Source organism: Sesamum indicum, linkage group LG1 (genome assembly GCF_000512975.1).
Source record: "Sesamum indicum cultivar Zhongzhi No. 13 linkage group LG1, S_indicum_v1.0, whole genome shotgun sequence".
Taxonomy (NCBI): Eukaryota; Viridiplantae; Streptophyta; class Magnoliopsida; order Lamiales; family Pedaliaceae; genus Sesamum; species Sesamum indicum.
In genome coordinates, this window is record NC_026145.1 from 14,331,669 (window position 1) to 14,356,543 (window position 24,875).

Consider the following 24,875-nt stretch of genomic DNA (forward strand, 5'->3'; position numbering starts at 1 on the left):
TGTAAATGGAATGTTCTCATCTTTTTCCACCAACATGGCAGTTTGGTGATTAGGTATTCAATTGTTTTCACTTTAATTTCATTATTTCAGATCTTATTTAAAACATATAATGATGATCGCGGGTTTATAATACTTGATTTAACGAAGATACGTTATCAGTATGCTGGTAGATTATATAATAATCAAATTGAATAATTTCTTAACAAGTTTTGACGATTTGATGAAAAGAACATTCCGTAACTATTAAATTCCTCTACTTAGGGTAGTCACAATGGACTCTAACAAATTTTAGCCAGGTTCATTTACCTTTGGTACTTGCAATGGATTCAATAAATTTTGGTAAAAAGAAATACTTTATGATATAATAGTAAAAAATGTTTGATTTTGATTTAATCTTTAAATTAAAAAAAAAAAAAGAGGAATATTCTCATGTCAATACCAAGATGTGATGAAGTGCAATCTCTTAAGTTGATCATCAACCAAATGCTTTATTTCCGGACCAAAAGGAAAAGAATTAAGGCATCTTTGCCTTTTACATCAAAGAATATGCTCTCTACTATATGGATTTTCGACTGGTATTTAATATCATAGAAATTCAACTTAAATTGATGAATTCACTTTATTCCAATTGGTATTTTCAGGCTAATTAATGGTTTGAATAGTAATTGTGATTCTTTGTAATTCCAATAACTTATACATTTTGTTGGAAAGTTGAGTCTAGGATGGGATCAAAGTGATTTTAAATACAAATTTTTTAAGTATTTATTTATGTTATTAGCTCGAAAACATTAATCCAGTTGGTATCTTTTGATCTAGTGGTCATGCAATGCAAGAACAACTACGAGCACACACATCACACGCACTAAAGTGTTCCAACCCAATAGAATAGAACCAACCACACACGCAGGCACATGAGCAGAACCCCAAAATTTGTGGAAATTTGGAAATTCCAACCCACAAAAGCTGCTCATATATTCTAATCTCCTCCAGAGGCAGAGGCCATGCCAGCGCCAGCACCTCTTCACCTTTTCTCCCCTTTCCTACCCAAGATTCATCCTCTCACCCCCACCCCATTCTCTTGCAAACCACCAAATCTTTCTACTACTACACGCCCTTTTTCTGTCCTGATGTCGTCTTCACTATCAAGGTACCTTCTCTCTCTGTGTGTGTGTGTGAAGTTGAAGTTTTGAATTTGTGGTTGTCATTGTGTGGCTGTAGCTGTTCTTTTTTTGTTTTTTGACAGAGTGGCTATAGCTATTCTCTTTGTGCAAGTATTGAGATTCGGCGCTTGTAGCGAATACTTAATCTATCATCTCGTCCAAAAGTTTGAGATGAGAGCAAAATCGATTAGTATTCAATATCTAAACACATGAGTGTGATTTGAGGTCCTGTTTCTTGTGGTCCCATGATTGCTTCAATGGGCATTGAGGTTGTTGAATATTGGGATGCATTTATGGTGTATGTTAGATGATATTCCAGTGGTGATTGCGGAGAATGACATTGGGGATTTTCTTTTCTTGTGTATTAAAAGTTGTTAATGAACCTGTGGCAACTCAGACTGTGTGTCAAAATGAAAAGAGGTATGATGCCAAATGTGAGATATATGATACGAAACGACGTTGATGAGCAGTTGTGGCATGTAAAGTGGATTCCCTTAAACATTAAGGGATAAAATGAGAAAGACTGTATATCGCCCATTTTAAGCAGGTTAGGAAAAGACGAGTTTGATTGATCAACTTGTTATAAGATGATTACTTTATGAGAGAAAATTAGTATTGAGTGCACTTACAGGTAGATACATTTATTCTTGCTCCCGTGTGAGGACTCTTCTTGATCTTGTACTATTTCATTTGTGTAATTCCAGTGCAAGAAGTCTCTCTTATATTGTGACATGTGAGCTCACCATATACTTTGGTATCTGTTAGGCAGTCTTCGATTGCTTCTATCGCCCCATTGGAGGCAATACTATTTGATATAGATGGAACATTAGTGGATTCGGATCCTATCCACTACTATGCCTTCAGAGAAATGCTTCAAGAGGTCCGTTCGCCTTGTTCTTCTTCTCCGTCTCCTTTCTTTACTTTCCTTCTTTCTTTCTTGATTTGCCTTTGACGTCACAATGTGACAGGTAGGGTTCAATGGAGGAGTGCCAATAAGTGAGGAATTCTTCATAAAGAATATAAGTGGCATGCATAATGAGGAACTTTGTCATGTTCTATTCCCGGATTGGGACCTGCAACAAGCCAGGAAATTTTTGGACGACAAGGAAGTAATGTTCCGAAGGTAAGCTGGGAGTAAATTTCCATCACGAGTATTGAACTTGGACCCTTCTACAGCTGTTCCGTGTCATTCAATTGTACTAACCTACCTCAGGAAGTTTACATTGCTTTCTTGTGCTATACTTAACCCACAGATTGGCTGCAGAACAACTCAAACCCGTTGCTGGGCTTGACAAGTTGTGCAAATGGGTTGAAGATCATGATTTGAAACGAGCTGCAGTGACCAATGCTCCACGACCAAATGCTGAGATGATAATCTCTCTACTGGGGCTTGAAAAATTCTTTCAACTGGTCGTCATTGGAAGTGAATGTGATCGAGCGAAACCTTTTCCAGACCCCTACTTGAAGGCACTGCAGGGACTTGGTGTATCTTCAGGGAATACATTCGTATTCGAGGTTTGACTTGCCCCTCAAATTTTTAAGTCTTTTACACAATAATGAACTCTAGATGTATTCCAGAAAATTTCATCAATTTAGAAAAACTACAAGTTCTTAATTTCTTAATCAATGTTATGCCAAAATGAAGGACTCAGCCTCTGGAATAAAAGCCGGGGTGGCAGCTGGGATGCCAGTGGTGGGTTTAGCCACAAGGAACCCTGAGAAGTTACTGTTGGATGCGGGCGCAACCATGGTTATCAAGGATTACACTGAGTCAAACTTATGGACTGCTTTGGAAGACATAGTGAAGAAGACGGGGGCAACGAAAGTCACCACTTGAGCTCAATGAACTGGTAATGGCGTGTTGATGTACTAATTGACATGCTCAATTTGAAGCTCAAGTACTTTAGACATTGATAGGCCATTCACACAGAATCCATTCTTTTTCAGTGAAGTATCTTCAATAAGTTGTACAAGCAGTAGCAACCTTAATGGGAGATCACCACATTGATGTTGAGAGTTCTTGTTATAATTTTCCTCTATTATTTTGTGCACATTGTGTTTTAGCATCTTTCTAGAACTCATATTTCACATCATGCAAGTGTTGTTCAGGTAACACCAAGACAAGGAATAGGCCACAAATTCGTTCTATACGCCAATGCAAGTCTCAGATTTACAGCAGGTACAATGGATATCAGGAATCAAAAACCTAATATCGAGCCAAATAATGCAAGAATGAATGTGGATAGAATACAAAACGTAAGTCGCTGCATTCTGTTATCAATCAATATTCTGCTATGTTGCTTCTGTAAACTATATTAACATACAAAATATTTCTACCATGCATACCTCATCGAGCCCATGATACAGAGTCAATCTCGTCCCTTGCTTTCTTGTATAGTTCAAGTCTTTTTGCATATTGCTGTCTCCTCTCCATCAATGCCGGATCTTCATCCAATAAGTCAGCTAGTTGCTTACCCTGCAATATCACCAAATGGCCACATAAATGGTAGTGGGGCATGCATACAAGAAAATAAACCAAGTATTTTTCGTATCTATAGAACCTTAAGAAATAAGAAGTGTTAACAATCTTGACGAAATAAATTTCTATGTGTCACAATAGAAACGATAACACAGCAAGTACCTCTTTCTTCCCGATTTGGGTGTAAAAGTAATTAAGCAAATTCTGTTTGGCTTCCTTGACTTGACAGTAAACTACTGCCTTGGGAATCGTGTTCTTCAGAGTTTCAGTGACCATATTTATGTAGGACGATACATTTGAACCTATCCTCCTGTAGTGTGCCTCTGAGTAACGATCAACAGTCGCAGCAGCTGCTGTGTTTTCCCTGGGGTTACCCCCTGGGTTTCCTGCTGCTGTGTTTTCCCGAGGGTTACCCCCTGGGTTTCCTGTTTTCTCAACTTCCTGGGGGAGTCTCCGGAAGAATTCAACAGTCAGATACGCAGCTTCCATGTCAACCAATCTAAGCGCTGTTTTCTTGCTTTCCTCACGAAACTTTTCCAAAGCTTCATTTGCTGCTCCTGCTATAGCTGATTGCAGAGTTGGAAACCGTTTCAATTCCTGTTCCACCATAGAAATTTAGAAACAAATACCAACATTTGAAACCAATAATGGGAAAACTACATGACTATTAATAAATAAATAACTACCTGACACTCTGCAATTGACTTCCTCACGAGTTCCTTCAGTACAAAATGAACCTGAAAGCCGGTTTTGTTGGTCAATGTAGATGCAGCAATAGATTATTAATGCATGGCATCAGAAAATCTTGGTTCCACCATAAGAACTACTTACAGCATCCACAGATGCTTCAGCAGGCCCTCTAAAATAACTCAGAGAGCCCTCTATAAGCCGTCGGTAGCCTTGCTCTGGAGCAATCAAGTGTGGTTGATAACCATCAGCTTCTGAAACAATTTTTCTGACATTTTGAAGCGAAAGATGTCGATCAAATGGGAGTTTTCTCAAAGCAGCTGGCAGCTGATTGTCAAAAACTCCATAAATGCGATCACCTCCTGGTCGGCTGAAATAATCAATACATGCAGCTGATTAGAATCTATCCTCCACGCATGCCTAACGTATGCAAATCGAAAGAGGTTCTCAGAAAAAGTTCTCCAGATCAAATGTACAGAGAGGAGAAACGTACCCTCCATCTAGATGCTCCTTGAATATCCGGTCAAAAGCACGGCAAAGTTCCAATATGGTGTACAATTGAGCCTGAAATAGATACGTCAGTTGACTACATGGACAAAATACTTAAATAAGTGAAAATGAGCAAGGAATTTACCCCAGCATCAACAGCAATAGGCCTCCCAAGGTGGCCCAGCTCAGATTCGAGCTCATCAATGCTTTTGTTAATCAATGAAGTAATACTTGGAATTCTCGCCCTAATTACAGATTCCAAGTGCTGAAATACAAATATTCAACTATATCAGCTGTACTCAAGTAAAGCAGTCAGGATGTAAAATTACAACTGAGAAACAAAACTGTACCCTGGAGAGAAGCTTCGCAAGATACTCAGAGCCCATTTTACTCGCCAAGTGACTATAGTCAGGACTTGTAGCAAAATACTCACGCTCTTTTTGTCTAGCAGCCATCATATCCACATTTTTATTTATATCTGCTTGTGAACGATTGACGATACCCACCCAGGGACGTTGCAAGCGATAAGACCTTCCTTCCAGAACCTATTGAGAATAGCGGAAGATAATAATAAGTTCTAATGCTTCTGATGTTGACATATAAAATAAAATGTTAAAAGAGGGCGAAGTGGGAAGAAGAGATATAGGGATGAAAAAGAGGCATGATGAAAGCAGACCAAAAAGCATATTTGAAGTAACTAAATTAGAAACTTTACAATGAAACCTCTGTTTATTTTGATGACAAGGACGGCTTTGTAGCTAAAGAAATATCTTCTCAGATTTAAGGAACAGTATCTCAATGGAAGGTGCATCTTCATGTTCATTGGTGTACCAAAGGAAAAAGTCCCAAAGTACTAATTAAATTCTTATAATTTTATCAAGCATTATTCTGACCAATGTGGTTCCTTGCAGGCGTATAGCGCATTAAAGCATCATCTAGCAAAGGCGTTACACACGTATAGCGCATTAGAGCATCATCTCGCAAAGGTGCTCTAGAGCACGACGCACGACTTTTTGAAGCACGGTGCGTATTTTCATAAATAGTTTATATTTTATACCATTAGTATTTTTATCAAAATCAACATGTTCCGATTAGGTTTTAAATTTTTTTGCCAAAAGTTCCAAGAAGAAAAGCAAATTTGATAACATCTAAGTTTTTTTTCTCCATCTCTTTTTTCTTATTTTATGAAAGCCTAGCTCAGCATTTTAAGGCTGGGTTTCATCCTGGCTCACCAGAAAAAAGTGCCATGGCAGCGCCAGGTGAAAGCCCAACACCTTTTTGTTTTAAAAAAAAAATGGCGCTGGTGTGTGTGTGTGTGTGTGTATGAGAGAGAGAGAGAGAGAACTCACATCAAGCGCATTAGTTCCTTTGTCCATCAGATCCAGTTTTGTCAGCACCCCAAAGGTGCGTTCTCCTGCGTGAATTAAACGAGTCATAAAATGGCAACACAAAGTTGTATAGCTAATCCGTTAAACATTCACACTCAAATGAAGAGTAGAACTTACCTGATGGATCCACTTCCCTTGCAAGCTTAATGGCATCTGAAGTTGCAATATCTTGGTTCGCTGGAGATATTGCCAGTATGATGCAGTTGGGCTGCATGAGACGAAAGAAAATGTCAAAAATACAAAAAAGAAGACGAGCAAATGTAGTTGACAAATCTAAAAATTACATTAAGAAAGATAAACTAAACAAACCAGTCATGCATAAGAAGACAGAAAGGTGAGTTCCGCGTCTATAGTGAAAACTCACTGTGCAACATGAGGTCTCTTTAATTATTGTCGAAATGCCATTATTTACATTCTTTCTCGTGTTAAAAAGTTTCAAATATTCAGAATATAATGAGGGGAAACAAAGGCAAGAACAATTAGAAAAAAAAGTATAAAAAACATTATTATCTTTACCTTCTCAACATATGACTGAACCATATTTTCAATGTCTTGGACTATACTTTCTGGTTGCCCCTCTGCAAAGATCAAATGTCTTTGCATTGGATAAAGTCCATAGTAAATGGAATTTTAACATATTAGGAAGAAACAAATATGCACTGACCAACAGCAACTTTTGTCAAACCAGGAAGATCAATCAGTGTTAAGTTGACAACTGTGGGAAACAAAAGCTAGCGGTCAGAAACCCTCAAGTAAATTTTAGAATTTGAAACCTAGTTAGCAACTTATATCTTTTAGCCCTGCAATCATAAATTAGCTCAAGAGAAGAAAATACCATTGGGTGAATAGATGCTTAGGTGAATAGGAACAGGAGAAATCTGTTTTGTTTTCCCAGTTACTCTATCAGTTTCATCCTGAATTTCCTTGCGAACCAAGGCTGCGAAGAAAATGAGAAGGTGAACATTTCAGCATTCACTACCAGCAATACTCTTTTGATGATATCATTGCTGAACAGCCATATGCGATGTTACATATACATCATGGTGGACTACCAGGAGAAGCAAAGAGGGAAGGAGGGAGAGGTCAGGGAAGAAGAGGATGATGCTCATCAGAACTATACTATTAAGCACTAAAAACATCCAGTTAATAACTTTCCACCTAAAAGGAAATTCAATGAATAAAAACCAATCTTCCAATATAATCCTGCAAGTTGAACTGCCAATGGATTTGTCTTACCAGAACTACATAGTTAATTACCAAGCCTATCATTCAGATATTTTTCCACCTAAAATCAGTTCTCACTATCACTTACACTAGGTTGTTTGATGAATATAACTAAGCTTTCAAATATTTTTGCACCTATCATTCACCGTGATGATTACAACAATTAAATTAACATAGAAGGTAAAAATATACAACAACTACGAAAAATCCAGTACTTATCATTCGCTAACAGTAAATTATCAAACATCGCACGTACAGAAATCAGTGAATCGCCTCTGAGGCAAATGTCCAAATTCTGCATATTCCTGCTCCCCTTCCTCTGTTTGCTGCAATTGCAACACCAATGGCCGCCTTGTAACAATGCCTAAACTCAACAAACCAGAAATAGAACGTTGAACACTAAAGGCCAATAACCAAAGCAACTTACAAATAACTCTTACTAAAAAAGAAGTGCTACTTAATAATCAAATAGCATAACTGAAAGGACTAACCAGAGCCTCGAGGAAGAAAATCTCGTCCTACAATGCTCTCTAACACCGACGACTTCCCCGAACTCTGTAGTATTCAGCTCAAAACACAAACACATCAATATAGTTTCATTACTAACTCAATGCAATTCCCAAAGAGGGAAAAACCAAAAACAGAAACCAGAAAGAAAACCAAAAACAGAAACAATATCCCCTTCTACTCATCTTACAGCTAAAATCAACAAAGAATTCCATTCACCCTAAAAAGTAAAGATGTATTATGGATGGTCTATGATTACTGCTAACATAACAATACTACATACAACAACTCAGATGCTAACCTGGCCACCAACGACGGCAACGGAGGGTAGAGCGTCCCAGAGAGAGGAAAAAGCCTGCTCGTCACCACCGTAATCTCCGAGGGCGGTGCATGCTCTCTGTATCCTGTTCACCAGTCCAATCAAACTCTCCATCGTCGCCATCTCCAAAGTTGAATATTCAACTCTCTCCTACCGCGACGACAACAACAACAACAACAGAACAAAATCTGAAAGCGCGATCACCGTTCGGCTCCAAACTTCACACGTAATTCAAGTTCCAAAAAGCTTAGAACATAAGCAAAACCAAATGGAGAAGAGGAAGGAAGAAGAATAACTGGTAGGACTCCAAATGAACGCGGATTTAGAGAGAGAGAGAGAGAATCGGAGGTGTCGAAGTTGGACTGGGGAATTTTCAAAGTGTTGGAAAATTTTGGTCGTTATGTGGGGATTCCAGATATATTGCGCCAGCTGCGTAGTATTAGTCTAGTTTGATCACCGCTTTAGCCATGTTGTACCTTTCCACTTTTCTTTTTCTTTTTATCTTTAATATATTCCTATATTGTTGTACCTTTCCTCATTTTTGTTTTCGTTAACCCTCCGAAAGAAATTGAAATTTGAAGTGAGCCGGCGGAACGGTAGGCGGCGCCTGTCTGTAACAGTGGCCGTGGCGGTGGACTCGGTGGGCCTTTGAGCTCCTTCAAGATTTCTTCAAGCCTTCGTATTAGTAAAATTTTCAAAGTACATAAGTTTCAGTTCGATGTATTAATATTCGCAATAATTACATCTACATTCCCTATTCTATAATCTATGTATATCAATTATTTCTTTTTTTTTAAATTTAAATTAAACATATTTTTCATTCTTGAAGTTTATTACCATCATTAACTACCCATAAATTAAAGAAACCTTCATTTACTCCATATTTTGGATAATTATTTAAATTAAAAAAAATACCCTTAACTCTTAATAATATGATATATTCACATTAATACCCTTTATTATTAAATATATCAATCAATTTAAAAAGTTTATTCAACTACAATAATCATAAATTAACTAAGTACACAATAATTATTTCAAATTTGAGTATATAATAGTTGTACTGATTATTAGTAAAAGGTTAGAAATTCACTAATTTTAAGTTTAATGTAACAAAGATATATTTTTGTATATTAACATTTTGCCCACTGGTATTTTAGGGTAGTTTAGATCTAATGTAAAAGTATTAAGTACATATATGAGTCATAACTATTAAAATGGGTCCAAATCTAGTTATGGCACACCAATTCACAAGTTTAATGTGTTGGGCCTAAAGTTAGGTCAATAAGTGAAATAAAGTTATTACATGGATGGAAAGGCAAAAAAATAATTACCTCATTAACTCCCAAATTACCTTACTCGATATTTGAGTGCTAAAATAATACGCTCGACGACCACTTGCAATATTTTCGTCATTAAAATTATATCTAATGTAATACGCAAACACAAGTTTATAAATTTATTTTAATTTAAAAGTACTAGCATCGATCTTATCAATATATTATTAATTTAATATTAATTTATTAACATCATAAAAGCACAAAAATTAAAGTCAAATTGATTGATATATTTAACTAAAGAGGCATTAAAGTAATGTAGCATATTATTAATAGTCAATGGTACTATTATCTATTTTTATTTAATTTAAAAGATTATCATAAAAATAGAGGACTAATTGAAGATTTTTTTAATTTATGGGAATAATTGATTAGGATGGTATATTTTAGGGGTGTAAAATATATTTAATCCAAAAAATTATATATAAATTAGTGAATCTTCCATACTGTGTGGATGTGCATATTTTGTAAATAAAATATTGGACTAGTTATTTTTTGGATAAAAATAATTTTAATACTTTATGATTTTTTAATTATCATTGAAAAGAGAACAAGGAGGAAATTATAAATAAATAGGAATAAGTATTGCTCCTATACATGTGCATAATTTTTTAAAATGAATCAAAATAATATATATATATATATATATATAAGTTGTATTATTAGTTTTTATAGTTTAAAAAAAGTACATAGAAAATATATTAAGATAATAAATTAATATAAGTATTTTAATTAACAAAAAAATAATAAATTATATAGAAAATTTTTAAAAAATTACATCAAAAAAATAATCATCAAAAGATGGTTATGAAAAATCATGATAAATGAAGAAGTTAAGAAATAATTAATTAATTAATTTAAAATTTTAGAAATAAATAATATATTAAAATTAAGTGAGATACCAAAAGAGTGCTATCACTTTATATATAATATAGATAGATTGATAGTAGACTGAAGCAATTAAAAACTAAATAAATAAAACAGAAAATTCCAAAAAGAATTTGTAAAATGTGAATTTTTTTTTTAAGAAATTAAGAATCTAAATTCCAATATTTCTTCAAAAATGAATTATAAAAAAAAAAAAAAAGAATTGGTCAATAGAAATCCAAATGGGTGGGGTTGTTCGCCCTATTGGTATTTGGGTTTGACCCATTGTAGAGCCCATTCACGCAAACGGATCCTACCCGTTTTGGGCTTCAGAATTTTCACCATGAGACTATAAACCAAAATATTATAACAATCCATTCCCAATCAATAGAAATAAAATTATTTAGACCCATTTTAAACTTAATCTTGGAAATACATTTTTGTCCCTTACTATTACTGGGTGATAGCCTGTGCAGCCATTGATCGGAAGGGTATCTACGTAATTTTCCTCCTGCATCCGTAAATGCTTCTACCATAATTTTTATTTTAAAGAGAGTAAAATATCAAAATACATGTACAATGCACGCGTATTATAACTACGGTACTACCAAAACCCAACTTAACATTTAATAATCGAGTTTTCGAAAATACCAAACCTGTCAGAATAATCCAAATTAACCGATCATTCAAACTGAATTCGATCAATTGGATAAACCCGATCCAAATGCCGAACCCTAATGCAGTGTGTGTAGCATGATGGAATATGTGATTCAATTGTTGACATTTTGCCTTCATAGAGAGGGACCAACCAGCTACTATATGTATTTATAGCCCCAATTTTGATTTGTGTAGGTAAGCTATGTAATTCCTCGTGATTGAACACCTTCCTCTTTTACTTTCTTTCTTATTTCTGCTAAACATCTGGACTGCATCATGTACTTGCATAAAATTGACATATATATATATATATAGATTTATAAAAAAATATTTCACGCTTTCTATATTTTGATTTACGTTTTTTCATGCTTTCTTTATTTTGGCATTTTCACGTTACAATTCTTGAAACGAAGTTAGAGTCAAACTAATTAACAAGCCGTATATATGAATTGTCAATTATATAAAATTAGACACGTCAATTATTGTCTTTATTTATTTCTTAAATTAAATTAATTAAATACTTATAAATAAAAACACTATTATTTAAATAATTTGTTGACACCTTCTTAAGCTTTTATTTTTGAACGCGTCATGAACACTTGTTGCAAATATTAAAGAGGTGGTTATAAGCTTGATAATCATATTTATCCAAACGCTTCAAGAATTTATTTTTAATATAAAATTTAATATCTTATAAATTTAAAAAATAAATTTAGTCAAATGGTGTGCTGCCAAATGATAATTGAAACATAATTAATGTTGTTAATTAAACACCTGCTCTACCACCTAATCAGCTTTTGTCCCTATACCTGTTTTCTTTACCACCTTGGTAAGAATTTGAGATGTAATGAAAAAAAAAATTTGACTTTATTTGGAAACTTAAATTCTGCAACACAAAAATATATATGAGGAATTGAATTATTTCGTGCAAACACTCAAATTCGGTTGTTTCTAATGGTTATATAATTAAGTCAAATATCATACGATTATTAATAATTTCTCGAGGTGTAATTTACTTCTTATGTTTACGAGAATATGTCAGTTAAATTGGATAATATCTCAACGAGTTTGTTAAATAAATTAAAAAAAAACCATTGAAATGAATAAAAATATTTAAATAATAAAAAATCATGACACGTGTCCCATAGGATAAAGGGTCATATGGAGTGAGTGGCTGAGATGAAGCAATCTTATGAATGTTTTCCTTTGTAGTAAGTCTCATTCATATAAACAAAAATGTCACAACCATAAATAAAGTAAAATGAGTTGCTTAAAGGTAGTCCAACCAAAAAGGCTTTCTCCCCACCCCCAACCCCTCTACTTTTTTTCATACTTAATTCAATTATTTAAAATTCTATTATATTTGTTTATTTTATTTCATAAATACATATTATATATATATAAGTTAAGGATAATTGTATTTATACCCCTTGACCTATAGTCTATTTACAGAAACTATTATTCTCTTTTGTGTAATTATAGAAACTGCCCTTAGCAACAAAAAACTATAAGTAGTTTGTGCAATTTTGTTAACATTTTTGGGGGGTGCATGTTTAAGTTTTTAAAAAATAGTGATAATTTGTGTAAATAATATTGATATTTCTAACAGATGTGTGTAATTTTTCAAAAGAACAATAGTGGTTTTTGCAAATTGTTAATACGAAAGCATTATTTCCACTTATAAAATATTGCGAAGTAATTGAGTTTATAAAATTCAAAATCAAGGCGTTTGCGCCTATTAAAGAAAGTGTAAAAGTTCCGGATTTATTTCTAGAATTTGAATAAATGTTTTTAATTTTATCAATATTAATTTATTAAAATTATTATTAGTAGTAGTAATATCTTATATGTTCGATTATGTTATTTTATTGAGTTACTAAAAATAATTAGTTTTAAAATAAAGTTTAATATTTTATAAAATATTTTAAATAAAAGGGTGAATAGCAATTTATCCCCCTGTGATATTGAAAATGAGCACATTACTCCCCTATGAAAAAAATACAACAATTTACCCCCATATACTTTTTAAAATGAAGCAATTTACCTCCTTATGCAGAGAGGTAAATTGCTTCATTTAAAAAATCATAGGGGGTATTTATTGTATTTTAAAAAATACATGGAGGTAAATCGCTATTTATTTTTTCATAAGGGGATAATTTTCTCATTTACGATATCACAAGGGGGTTGCTTGCATTTTTTCCTTAAATAAAATCTAACTATGTTTGAGTAGTGTAAGTGGCGAGGCGAGGATTCCACTACGTAACATTGAAGAAGTCTTTTTCTTTAATTAATTAATTAATTAATTATTATTATAGTTGAGGTGATTTCATGCCACTGTACTGGGTCGGTCCACGTAGACCACTACACTACGACAATTTATTCCCACCAGAAATATTTATTGTTTTTTTTTCTTTGTTTATTTATTTTTTTTTAAGAAAAATGTATTCCTGGATCAGAATTACCCTCTTACACTTTTCTTTTTTCTTTTTCTAAAAAAATAAAATTTCAAGAGAGTTGGGGCATTAGCCAATTCCCTCGGCTTGCCCCCACCAGTAGTACTGTTCTCTCTCTTAATAAAAGCTCTGTTCCGCTCCACACACCCATTTGATTTTGCTCTGATTCTCTGTCGCCTTCTCTTCTCTACTTTCTCTCTCTAAAACTTTAAAGGAGTGACGACGAGAAGTTGAAGAAAGAAGGGGGAAGACGACAAATCCCTCTCCACTTTGGTTTTGTCGTCGGATTCTCCAAGTCTCACACACACAAACACGCACACGAACGCGCGATAAAAACAAAAGCGCTCCCAGAAACAATGCCAGGACCTGGTCAGCCCACCATTCTTCAATGAAACCACGCAAGTAATATATACGCAATTGCGTACATATATATATATAGGTAGATATATATAGAATCTGGTGTGAATAAATGAGGTGCAAGAAACACCCGGCTGACTTGAGTAGCGGCGTTGGCGTCTGCGCCTCCTGCCTCCGTGAACGCCTCTTCGCTATAATGGCAGCGCAGGCTCAAAAGCAGGCGACCCACCTCCACATGGTCCAACAGGATTGTCGGAGATCAGATACCCAGCACCAACAACTACAACCACCCCCTCTTTCATTTCCCCGCTCGGTTTCCCCTTATATTTCCCGGAGGAAGTCGGATACGGAGACCGCCGTGTGGCAGCTCCATGGCCGCCCCCAGCAACGGTTCTACAGTACTCCCCAGGTGGGGCCCACCGGCTCCGTAACGGTTGAGGTCAGGAAGAAGAAGAAGGGTAACGGGGGGAGATTTTCCTCGCTGTTCCTGGGTCTTTTCAGATCGAAACCGGGCAAAGTGGATTCGGACTCGGGTCCGGCGTCGGATCCTGGAGTCTCGAGTGATTCCTGCACGGCTTCTCCTTCGTGGTTTACCACTATCATTCCCGGCCGCCGGAAAAAGCAGATTCGGACTTTTTCACTAGACGAAAGCACGATCAGAGCCCAGCGGAGAGCTTGCCGGAACCGAGACCGCGGAATGTCTCCTGCGCGATACTCCGACGAGGAGGACGAGCATTGCCATGGGGGATCGAGTGGATACTCGTCGGAGTCATCCCAAGGCTGGAGACGCACCCCGCGGAGAACACCGGCGACGATGCGGCGGGGCGGGACGAGAGGGTCCGGGCACAACAGAAATGTATCGGGCTTAAATTTTTGTTTGAGTCCCTTGGTGTGGGCGAGTCCGAACCGGCAGTGGAATCAGAAGGGAGTGCCGCCAGAGATCGTGGTGACGGGGGAATCAAGAGCGGCGCCGAAGCCCCACCTCTCCGCAGCGGCGTCGTTTTGCAAGAACAGGTCCCGGAAGCTCGCCGACATCGGTCGCCACAACTACAACACCAAGCATTGATTCATTCCGACGACAGTTGACTTCTGACCTGACCGCGCCGGTCGTCACAATCTACCCCAATTACGGTTTTGCCCCTCCTCATGTTATTACATTTTCCTCATAACTTGCTTCATTGTATGTATGTATACTTTTGTCAATTGAAAAAAAAAAAAAAAAAAAGACTTAGATACAGCTTAAAAATATAAATATAAGTATGTATTTGGATTTGGAATAGTTGTTTTCTGTAACAGGGTGTTTGTGGGGTTGAAGTTACATAAATGCCCCCCCGCCCCAAAGGGCACTGAGACATTATCCAGTGGAGCTGGATGATGATGGGGTGGTTCCAACTTATTTATATAGTGGTGGGATGGTGCATATGCTCCCCACTAGAATTACATTGTAGATTGGTTTGAGCTAGGTAGGCATTTTTTGAGAGTTGAAGTTGGAGTGAGAGATTGATGATCAAAGGGGGGTTGACTATTTTGAGTGATGGGATCAAAAAAATGTGGGCACACTCCAATTTTTCAAGTTTGTGCTAATTCTTTAGAGGACTACATCAATCTGATTTGGATAACAATCTTTTTGTTATGTTCTAATTATATACCTAACCAGACATTTTATCTTGAGTTGTTGTTTAGCGGAATCAAATCAAATTTTGGAGTTTTTAAGAAATCTTGGTTCCAATTACCCATCCAAAATCATCATATTGCTCAACTCAAGATCTGTAATATACCATATTTTAAAAGAAAAATAACTTGTTGCCAGGTCAAAATGGATCACCTACATTATTTATTACTTTGGAATCAACTCTAATATGTATCATTTAAAATAACATCAAATAAATCAAGTCAAATAACTCGTCTATCCATAACAATAATTAAGTATATGTTTTTTCTTTTTTTTTTTGTGTACAATACAAAAATCATTTTATAAATGAATTTTTATCATTGAATGTAACTCAATTCTAATTTTTCTCATGTAATACACAGGAATACGATTATTTTGTAGTTTGTATGGATGGATGGATAAGTAGATGTCGGGGCCACAACCACAACAAACAATTGGTGTGCGTATGTATCTAATCTGTCTGTCTTGAGACTGACTCAACATCAACAATGGCTGTGGGCTGAGTCTCCTCCGCTGTACCACTCCCACTTCACTCTTTCTTCTTACATTAAATGTTCCATCAAACATTGCCTTCCCAGGGCCCCACCCTCTTTATTCATTTTCTATGCTATTTCTAAATAGATTTCCTTTGTATTTTTTATACATTTGTTTGATTTTTAATAGTAAGATAAGGTGGCTGTTAAGTTGCATAATAAATTTGGATTAAAAAAACTAAGAAATTTATATATTTTCGATACTTTACCATATCGATACTACATTTTATACTACATTGCAACATTGGTGCCATATTCTCCAACTTTCTTAAGAATTTGTATATAATCCTTTATATTTACTTTCAACTAGATTGTACTTATTTCACAATTCATTTGTCTCTAGATTAAGTAATTATCATTAATTAATTAACCTCTTAATTGGATTACACTCAAAATTATGGGTGGTCTTCCAGTAATGGTCCATAACAATAAAGAATATATGAGATCTATACTAATCTATCAACTACGTGTACCATGAAAAATATGGTCATTCTACCGCCTAACCTTCCCACCAAGGGCATGAAGTTGGTACCGATATTGCAAGGCACACTAAATTGTGGTACAAAAAATATAATTTTCTCATATATCACCCACCCTTGTTGTATGACTTGATGGCCACATATATAGTACATGTTCTTGCAGTTAGAAATTAAAGGCAATATAAAAAATGTTAATGGAGTCTATTTTTTTATAGCATTTCAACTATTTCAAAAAATATAGTATCAATATTGTAAAGTATATTAAGTTATGATGGAAAAAAATGTAATTTTTTTACATATTTGATATTAATAATTAAAATCCATAATATAATTATAATAATTTCATAAAAAAAAATATTTTCTGGAACCTCAAAAAGGTAAAAAGACCCAAATCCAAAAATAATTTAATTAATCAAGGTGAGAGTATCTGTATCCTGATTATGTGTTACAATAATATATAATTAATTGCAAAAAAGATTCTCTCTTAATTAATTAATTTATTTTGTATATATGGGGTTGAGATAGGATAGAAGGTGTTAATTGGAATGAGCTGTACTCCCCCAATTATAAATGCATACATAAATTAAATTTTATTCATCTTACTTTCCAAGAAAAACAAAAAAGGGTTAAATATATTAGATGGCCAAATTAAATAATTACTATTATAAATTTGTGACATGCTTGTTATGTTGTTTATATTATCTTCTTGGAATTTTGGGAAAATAGGATTTAATTACGTTATTATTTTCATATTTAGTAGTTTATTTTTGTACACAACATATTTTTCTATATATAAGTTTAAAACTAAATAATGTAAATTATTGCTTTTTTTTTTTTTCCTCTCTCTCTATATAATAATTAAGTGGATAGCATGAAATCTCGAAAGAAATATTTCAATCTTCATCGACAAGTATCGTAACATAGGATAATATCCCACATCAATTGTGAATTGGGAGCTCGTAATAGCAATTCAATTACGGGCTTCGTTATTCAGCAATATATAGTTTGTATATTTATCAATTTATGAAGATATTGATGTAATTTGTATATAATTATTAATTTAAAAAAAAAGATGAGCAGGAGTTTTTGGCGTCCACATCTCCTGTTCTTGATTAAAAATTTATTTTAATAATTATACGTAAAATTAAATAAATAGTTTATCCGCAATTAGTCTATTAACCAACGAAAGCGAAACAAAATTAATTACATTAAATGCGTCATGTCTTTTTTTTTTCTTTTGTGATTAAATATTATTAGAAGCAAGTGAATGTATAAGAATAATTTAGAGTTGCCGCTTTTCATTTTTAAAATATTTTTATTTTTTATTATCTTACTTAGTCAACAGAATTATAGGACGTCCATCCACGAAATTAAATTTTCTCTACCATGAAAAATAAGCATAGTCGTTGTTTCTTGAATAATTACATTGATTAAATCGTACCCGCGACTTTTATGTTTAAAGTAACGAAGGTATATAAAAAGTTATATACTTCCACGTGGCAATATTTCGTTCGATTTTATTTACTATCTTATAATCATAAAACCTTATATTCGTCAATTAAATTAGACTTTGATTGGGTCATAATTAACCACTTGTAACCATTATTTTGCAACACAATTCAAACATTGTTTATTTTTAATTTGTAAGTAAATGCTTTAGTCAAAATTGTCCCAATTTTGATACTTTATTGCAAGTTCTTGTTGTACTTCATATTTATTTATATATTAAAAAAAATTATATATACGCAGGGTCTACATGGCAAAAGCCCCTCATAAGTCACTTCAATCCAAGTATTGATAGCTGGTAATTAGATTACTCGAAATTCTAAGAATTTTTTAGGAGTCTCCACGATTTTTTCGCAAATCTCCCACTCTAAAACTCAAAATCGAAGCCCAAAAATTTTAAATAAGACGTCATTAAACGAGTATTTTTTGCTCACATTTATATATATGTATATAAAATAAATAGTTTTAAAATGTGTAATTAATAAAAGGAAATGATGGTCCGGGGGCTGTAGTAAGTTGCAATTTATGTTTTGAAATGATTTGATTTGAAGCTACGTTTTAATATAATGAATTATTACAAGTAAGGAGTGATTCATTGTCTGTCTTTTTATATGTCCACTACTTTTAAGCATGTCTGAATGAACAAGCAATCATACCATAAGTCGCTGAAAACAAAGCAAGAAAAAGCCGACACTAAAAGACAAAAAAATAAAAATAAAATAGACATTTGATTTATATATTTAAAAATAGGCTAATAATTAACACTTACATTTGTGGATTTGGCCAAACCCACAATTTTTGTGTTGCAATATTTCAATCCTACTGCTTAAACAAATGTTATTAGCCATATACTTTTGATTTCTACAATTCAAAAAAAAAATTAATTAAGAATGACAGTGGAATGAATTGAAAGTGCAGGAAAATTTAATCGAACTCAAAATTCGCCCCACCTTCGACTTAATTTCAATAGCGTCTGAAGTTTGTTTCCATTCATCTAAAAAATCATGCTATTTTGGGTTTCGACAGGTCTATTTTCCTGCAAGGCCAATTATTTATTATTATTTGTAATTAATTGATATCATTATTTAAATTTACTATTTATAAATTTGAAATTAGCTATTATTATGGATACAATTGGACATTTTTTTTTTGGAAGAGGAAACCAGACTTTATGTAATGCACTAAGTCTGGATTTATTTTGCAAAAATATTTATAATGAATAAAAGTAAAATTTTTGAATAAATTACTAATTCATAAATATTAGTCGAAGTGGATTTGGGACAAAACCCGAGATCCAACAAGGTTTATTCATATGTATTGTTAGTTATTGAAATATATAATTAATTATGAGTATATTTGTTGTTTTTTTAAAGGAAAAAAATAATATTAATCTTAACCCCTAATGGGAACGGGGATTGCGGCGGGGTATCTTCTCCGCACGGGCTAATTATGTCCTTAGGAAGGATTAGAAAATTATCAATTTACTATATAAATTATAAATTATAAATCATTTTAATATTTGAGTAGAAAAAATTGTAGCCATCAATCATAGTGATAGGCTTCCAATTTGACACTGCTGAGATTTTCATAAATTTGCGGCGCCAATTGGTTTTGGATCGTCCACTCTAATCTAATCTAGTACATGCATTTCCATTTTTTAATGATTAAGATAATAATAATAAAAAAATAATTCTTATTACTCTCAATATTGTTAATTCCATCGTTAACTAGGCCTCTACGATCAAGTGGTTTAATAGCAATATGTTTTTTTTGTGAAAAATAGATGACGTGTTAGAATTCTCAACGAAAAGTTGCGAAGCAGTTTTGATCCTCCTTCTGTGAAGGAAAAAATAAAAAAAATCCTGTAATAATTGAAAAAATAAATAAATTGATATGATGTGTTGGAGTTATGATTAGATTATTATTTTGTATATATTTGTACTTATATAACAACAAGATAAATAGATCGTGGGTAGATTAAGCCTAATTGTGTAATTAAATATTATCATTATTGAAGTCGTACCGTATATAAATAATAATATTAGGGCAGTTTCTAAGTTCTTACATGTCTGGTACACAGTAGTAGTAATAATATAAACAATAATTTAGAATAATGTTTATGCCACAGCTCACCAAAAACCTCATCTTAATTTTTGTAAAGTTATTTTGCAATAATTCAAAGGGACAAATTGCTGTACACTGAACTAGTTTTTAGTCAGGATCACTCAGAAGGAGAAAAGTTAGTAGAATTACCATAAACTTCTCTTTGATGTAACTTAGAGGATCCTATTGAAATTCCCATTCATTCCTACATGTTCTTACGAAAATGTCTGGACATAGACAAAGCGCACTTGTTCTAATACAACAACATACAACTAGAGAGGAGAGAGAGGTTTTTCTTGTATGAATATATATGTTTGTACATGGCTATCTGACTTACAACATTTGCACACCGATCTAATGACAACTATCACCAAATGAGTTAAGTTGAACAAATGGCATCTCCTGCAATGGGAATAGACTGAATGATCCAAAGCTGTGAAGATGAGTTTTGTCCGTAAATCTATTGGTGTAATATCCCATAAATAATTCGTTATCAATCATCGTCACTTTCGTTCTTCCTTGTCTTAAGATCATCAAGGTAGTTCTGATATATGTAATTAGCAAAGCCGCAAAACGCCAACAGCATAGCAATAATCTTCACCCCATTCATCTTGTCGTGGAAGATTATCAAAGAAGCAATAGGGGTAACGGCCAGTGAAAGGGTGCTGATGACGTTGGAGAAAAGAGAAGACACCACAAATATCAAACCTGCCACGCCGACAGAACAAACTTGCCAGGCAACTGCTGTCCACACCAGAGTCATCACGTAAGAAAGTTCTCCAGAGGTAAAATTATTCATTTCACCCCTTAGAGTCCTCCATTCTCCACTTGCGAAAAGACCAACAATCGCAACGCAAGTTGCCACTACTGCTATGTAAATTTGCAATTCAAGAACAACAGAGAAAGTTTCCTTCTTTAAGACCTTCTCGAATGTCAGCTGCATGAGCGACAGCAAAAGAGAGTAGAGAGCAGAAGCTGCAATGGCAGTAAGAATTCCGATAATATATTTCCCACTAGAGATACCTGAAGGTTTATCTGAGTCATCGTTGAGAGCAAGCAGAGCAGCAGACAATGAAAGAATAATGACAGAGTTAAGGATTAAGGCAGTGAATTTTTGACCATTGATGAAGAAAGAGAAAATTGCATTAAATGCCAACTGTGTGGCGCAAATGAGAGAATAAGTAGAAGCAGATAGGTATAATAGTGCAATAGAATACAACATGTTATCGCCAGCAACGAGGGCCCCAGTAATGGAATAGATTGCAGATAGAGTGAGAATAGGAGGGGTTGGTAATCCATGGGATTCATCTGAGGGGTGAAGGAAAAAGTATGGGACAAGAAGGATGGGAAAACCAGCTGACTGGACTAAAGTGGCCATCCATTTACTATTTCCACCTTTGTTATAATAAAACCATCCCAGAAGGACAGCAGCAGCTTGCCCAACAATGAGAAAAATTATGTTCAAAACAACCAAGATCCACCACTGCGAGCGCTTAAGCCTGCATAGTGGGTGCTGGTAAGTTGAAGGCCCATCTTTTGCCAGAATTGGCTCCCGAATATCTGCCATGTAATCAATCTAAAAGTGAATGCATTAAATACTATTGTAACGAGGACATGGTATGACAATCATACGAGAAGACCCATAACTGATCCAGGACTAAGTGAAACCATCAAATAATCCAGAAGCACAGTATATTAGTTTAACAAGAATGTCATTATCATTGAGCCTGCACCTCCCACAGCTACGGTATAGTATGCATTAACAAACTAGGCCTACTCCATAAAGATATAAGGATCCTGATGGTAATGAACATCATAGACCAAGAAACATGAGAGAGTTGGTTACAGAGGTGAAACATTCGACACTTCATAACATCACATCTAGTATCTACTCTACCTCTGAAAATGTTATTCTTATCAAGATTTCACAATAGAAGAGGGAAAAGGGAAGAAGTGAACATTAAATAAAAAAACAAAAGAAAACAGACAAAGAAGAAAATGTAATTTATTTTGCATGGTGTACAACCAACATGCGCAAACTTCTAGTTAAACTAGATTCCATGCAAATGATTAATGGCCAAATCTCCATTACGAGAACTCCAAGTTGCATGACCACACAACAGATATGTAAGCATAATGCAAAAATCTTGAGACAATCCTGAGAGCAATACACGGTGAATTTGGAGGTCATTGCTACACACAGAACTGCTCATTGAATAAAATAGAGAAACAAGGAGGGATCTCCTAATACAGAAAAACATTAAACTGCCCAGATGGATTTCCGATGAACCCGAACTAGGATCCCTGATCATGGAACAAAAAGCTGGTTTTTCATGGCTGCATGCACCATAAAGTAAGTTGGATCGAGTACTTGAGAAGCGAGGTGAATACCAATCTGCCAGGGCCATGGGGATTTAAGGTCCTAAGAACTAACAGAGACACACTACCATGCTTCATTTAATTAAAAGCTTTTAGTAGTTCAAGTTTTGAGATCAAGCTTCGACTCTGCTCATGTTATCAACTCCAATTCTTCATTGGTAAATCCCAAGGTCATTTCTGGCAAATAACATACCAAGTTACAGAAAACTTTGCATCAAGGAAGGAAAATGCCTTCACAAACCATTTTCCAAGTTGGATTATCCATCAATTGTAAGGTCACATGAAATTAGGATGTTCAGTTGCACGCTTTCAAATTCTGAAAAAAAGCTACTCCAGATACCGGTTCTTTGGTAATTTCTTCAGAAAATCAATTCCTTTTCTCAAAAGTAATCCTCTAAATTGATGCACTAGGAGTGAGAAATGAGATCAAATCCAATCTCATGGATGACTTTGTCTTATAGGTATGACCAGAAACTATTAGCTTTTTCTACAAACAGAATACATAGAGAAAGAAATTTATCTGCATAACTTATCTTAGGAATAGGATTCCATAGCATATAAAAGAAAATCTTTCACACACACTGCTGATTTATTACAGCATAAGTAAATTACAAACTTCCATTTTTCTTCACATCTTTGTCAAAGATTAACTATTTTCATCAAACTCTCAGCTATTCATAGGTCAACAAGTGAGTCCGTGAAAAGTCAGTATCTTTGAATAAGTTCTTTTTATGAGATTTAAAACTATCAGGTTGTAGTTACAGGGATTGATAAAAAATACAGAAACTGGTATCAGGTTTTAGATTCAGGGCTTCAATAAAAGATACAGAAACTGGTGGAACAAATTATATGAACGGACTTCTTCTTAGATGCCACCTTTATTTTATGTGGATTTATGTTCCTTTTACAAATGAATAACTTTTCCTACAGTTATTCTAGTTGAAAGAAAGCTTAATGGTCACAGTAGATTTTTTTACATGCTTCTAACAAAGCATACTCTTAACAATCCGACAGTTCCGAAAACAACCATCAAAGTCACTTTCGCCTCTCCAAATAAAGATCTGAAGTCCACCACAAGCAACCATGAATCCAGAAGTTTGGAAGATAAATTCACAAGCTCAAAAATAAAAGAAATTTCACTTCAAGTGGCGCATCATCCTGTTTGTATAACTTAGATATGTGACTTCCAAAGGTTTGGCACCAAATGCGTATTGTCGCATCAAGTTGACTAGTCCCACTACAACAATTTTCTTGAAACCTTTTTTACCAGTACAAAAATATTCTGCAAGTCATCTCATACATTAAGCCTCTCAGTGAAACTAACATAACAAGAATCAACGCTTTCACACTCAGGCTCCTCTTCCAGACTTTTGATCATCATAAAAAAACCTCATTACCGTATACAGTCCACCAACTTTAAACAAAAAATACAAGTTTCCTGCTAAGCCATTCATCTGGAAAGGACTAGGAATTAGATACTTGTGACCGTCAACACAAAAGTAGCGTGGACAAAATCCTGCTAACACTCCGAAATGACTACCATACCCTACAAACTAAGTGATTGGTCCAAAGATCAATCTAAGTACAACCCATGAAAGTATTGGCCCCAAAAACAATTTAGAAACAAAATAAATAAATAATAGCCACTTCTTCAAATAAAGATAGCGCGAAACACTCACACAAATAAAATAAAAGTAATTAGAAACAGAAAACGCATAAATACCTAGCATGAAGGAATGAGAAAAGAGGAAACAATTATCCGCGAATTTGGGGGAAATTTGCAAGCTCGGAAAAAAGGGGTCTCTCTCAAACAGTCAGACCAGTTGAGAAAAAGAGCGAGAGAGATCCCCCTAACTCGGGAAACGAGGAACGACGTCGAACAGCGGTGGAGGAGCTTCACAAAATTGAGACGACGGACAATAAAATTGGTGGAGAATTTTGCAAAGGCGAAGTGAGAAAATGGAAACGGGAATGGGCAAATAATGGGTCAGTACGGTAGCGACACGTGTAAAACACCCCAATTATTGGCTCGTGCCTTTTTCGTGTGCGGTGGTACATATTTCCTATTTCCTATTGGGTACACAGATTTTTTCTTAACATTATCATCTATTTTATACTGCAACACATATATCACTTTAATCATATAACTCTGTTACATACCTTACTACAACTTAACTTGTGTAATATATTTCATACATATTGTCTAGTGTTGTTGTTTCCTTTTCTTTAGTCGGTTGGGAACAGAGTGAGAGACCCTTCAATTGTTGATATGCTCTGAC

At 34.5% G+C, this 24,875-nt stretch overlaps 4 protein-coding genes across 9 annotated transcripts; 2 read left to right on the plus strand and 2 right to left on the minus strand.

The window, feature by feature from the left end:
• LOC105167313 (haloacid dehalogenase-like hydrolase domain-containing protein Sgpp) lies at window positions 821-3,455 on the plus strand. Of its 5 annotated transcripts, XR_002287231.1 has the most exons (7): window positions 821-1,147; window positions 1,926-2,040; window positions 2,129-2,283; window positions 2,414-2,675; window positions 2,806-3,010; window positions 3,108-3,169; window positions 3,270-3,455. XR_002287231.1 is itself a non-coding variant. In XM_011086996.2 (6 exons), exons 1-5 carry the CDS (start codon window positions 1,002-1,004, stop codon window positions 2,995-2,997), a joined length of 870 nt encoding a protein of 289 aa, XP_011085298.1. In that variant the 5' UTR covers window positions 821-1,001; the 3' UTR covers window positions 2,998-3,010; window positions 3,108-3,211. The 5 variants fall into 5 exon arrangements, 3 of the variants coding, with proteins under 3 accessions (XP_011085298.1, XP_011085289.1, XP_011085279.1); XM_011086996.2 differs by lacking the exon at window positions 3,270-3,455 and having other exon boundaries at window positions 3,108-3,211; XM_011086987.2 differs by lacking the exon at window positions 3,108-3,169 and having other exon boundaries at window positions 822-1,147.
• Window positions 3,291-8,650, minus strand: LOC105167305 (dynamin-related protein 1E). The gene is made up of 15 exons (XM_011086965.2): window positions 8,236-8,650; window positions 7,919-7,982; window positions 7,684-7,791; window positions 7,039-7,140; window positions 6,868-6,918; window positions 6,720-6,781; window positions 6,321-6,411; window positions 6,165-6,229; window positions 5,166-5,360; window positions 4,961-5,080; window positions 4,820-4,890; window positions 4,471-4,696; window positions 4,326-4,376; window positions 3,802-4,236; window positions 3,291-3,636 (listed from the first exon to the last, which is right to left on the minus strand). Exons 1-15 carry the CDS (start codon window positions 8,374-8,376, stop codon window positions 3,508-3,510), a joined length of 1,911 nt encoding a protein of 636 aa, XP_011085267.1. The 5' UTR covers window positions 8,377-8,650; the 3' UTR covers window positions 3,291-3,507.
• Window positions 13,705-14,994, plus strand: LOC105167333. The gene has a single exon (XM_011087008.2). It carries the CDS (start codon window positions 14,037-14,039, stop codon window positions 14,988-14,990), a length of 954 nt encoding a protein of 317 aa, XP_011085310.1. The 5' UTR covers window positions 13,705-14,036; the 3' UTR covers window positions 14,991-14,994.
• Window positions 20,402-24,627, minus strand: LOC105167344 (probable purine permease 11). Of its 2 annotated transcripts, none has more exons than XM_011087031.2 (2): window positions 24,320-24,627; window positions 20,402-21,777 (listed from the first exon to the last, which is right to left on the minus strand). In XM_011087031.2, exons 1-2 carry the CDS (start codon window positions 24,324-24,326, stop codon window positions 20,711-20,713), a joined length of 1,074 nt encoding a protein of 357 aa, XP_011085333.1. In that variant the 5' UTR covers window positions 24,327-24,627; the 3' UTR covers window positions 20,402-20,710. The 2 variants fall into 2 exon arrangements, with proteins under 2 accessions (XP_011085333.1, XP_011085324.1); XM_011087022.2 differs by having other exon boundaries at window positions 20,402-21,793.

Bases quoted from the DNA above. Each gene is read 5' to 3' on its own strand.
- LOC105167313 (XM_011086996.2), top strand. From the start codon at position 1,002: ATGCCAGCGCCAGCACCTCTTCACCTTTTCTCCCCTTTCCTACCCAAG. The intron at 2,041-2,128 runs GTCCGTTCGCCT...ACAATGTGACAG, and splicing joins TCAGAGAAATGCTTCAAGAG to GTAGGGTTCAATGGAGGAGT. The intron at 2,284-2,413 runs GTAAGCTGGGAG...CTTAACCCACAG, and splicing joins AAGGAAGTAATGTTCCGAAG to ATTGGCTGCAGAACAACTCA.
- LOC105167305 (XM_011086965.2), bottom strand. From the start codon at position 8,376: ATGGCGACGATGGAGAGTTTGATTGGACTGGTGAACAGGATACAGAGA. The intron at 5,361-6,164 runs GTGAGTTCTCTC...TATTCTCAATAG, and splicing joins AAGGAACTAATGCGCTTGAT to GTTCTGGAAGGAAGGTCTTA. The intron at 4,237-4,325 runs GTAGTTATTTAT...ATGGTGGAACAG, and splicing joins AGTCAATTGCAGAGTGTCAG to GAATTGAAACGGTTTCCAAC.
- LOC105167333 (XM_011087008.2), top strand. From the start codon at position 14,037: ATGAGGTGCAAGAAACACCCGGCTGACTTGAGTAGCGGCGTTGGCGTC.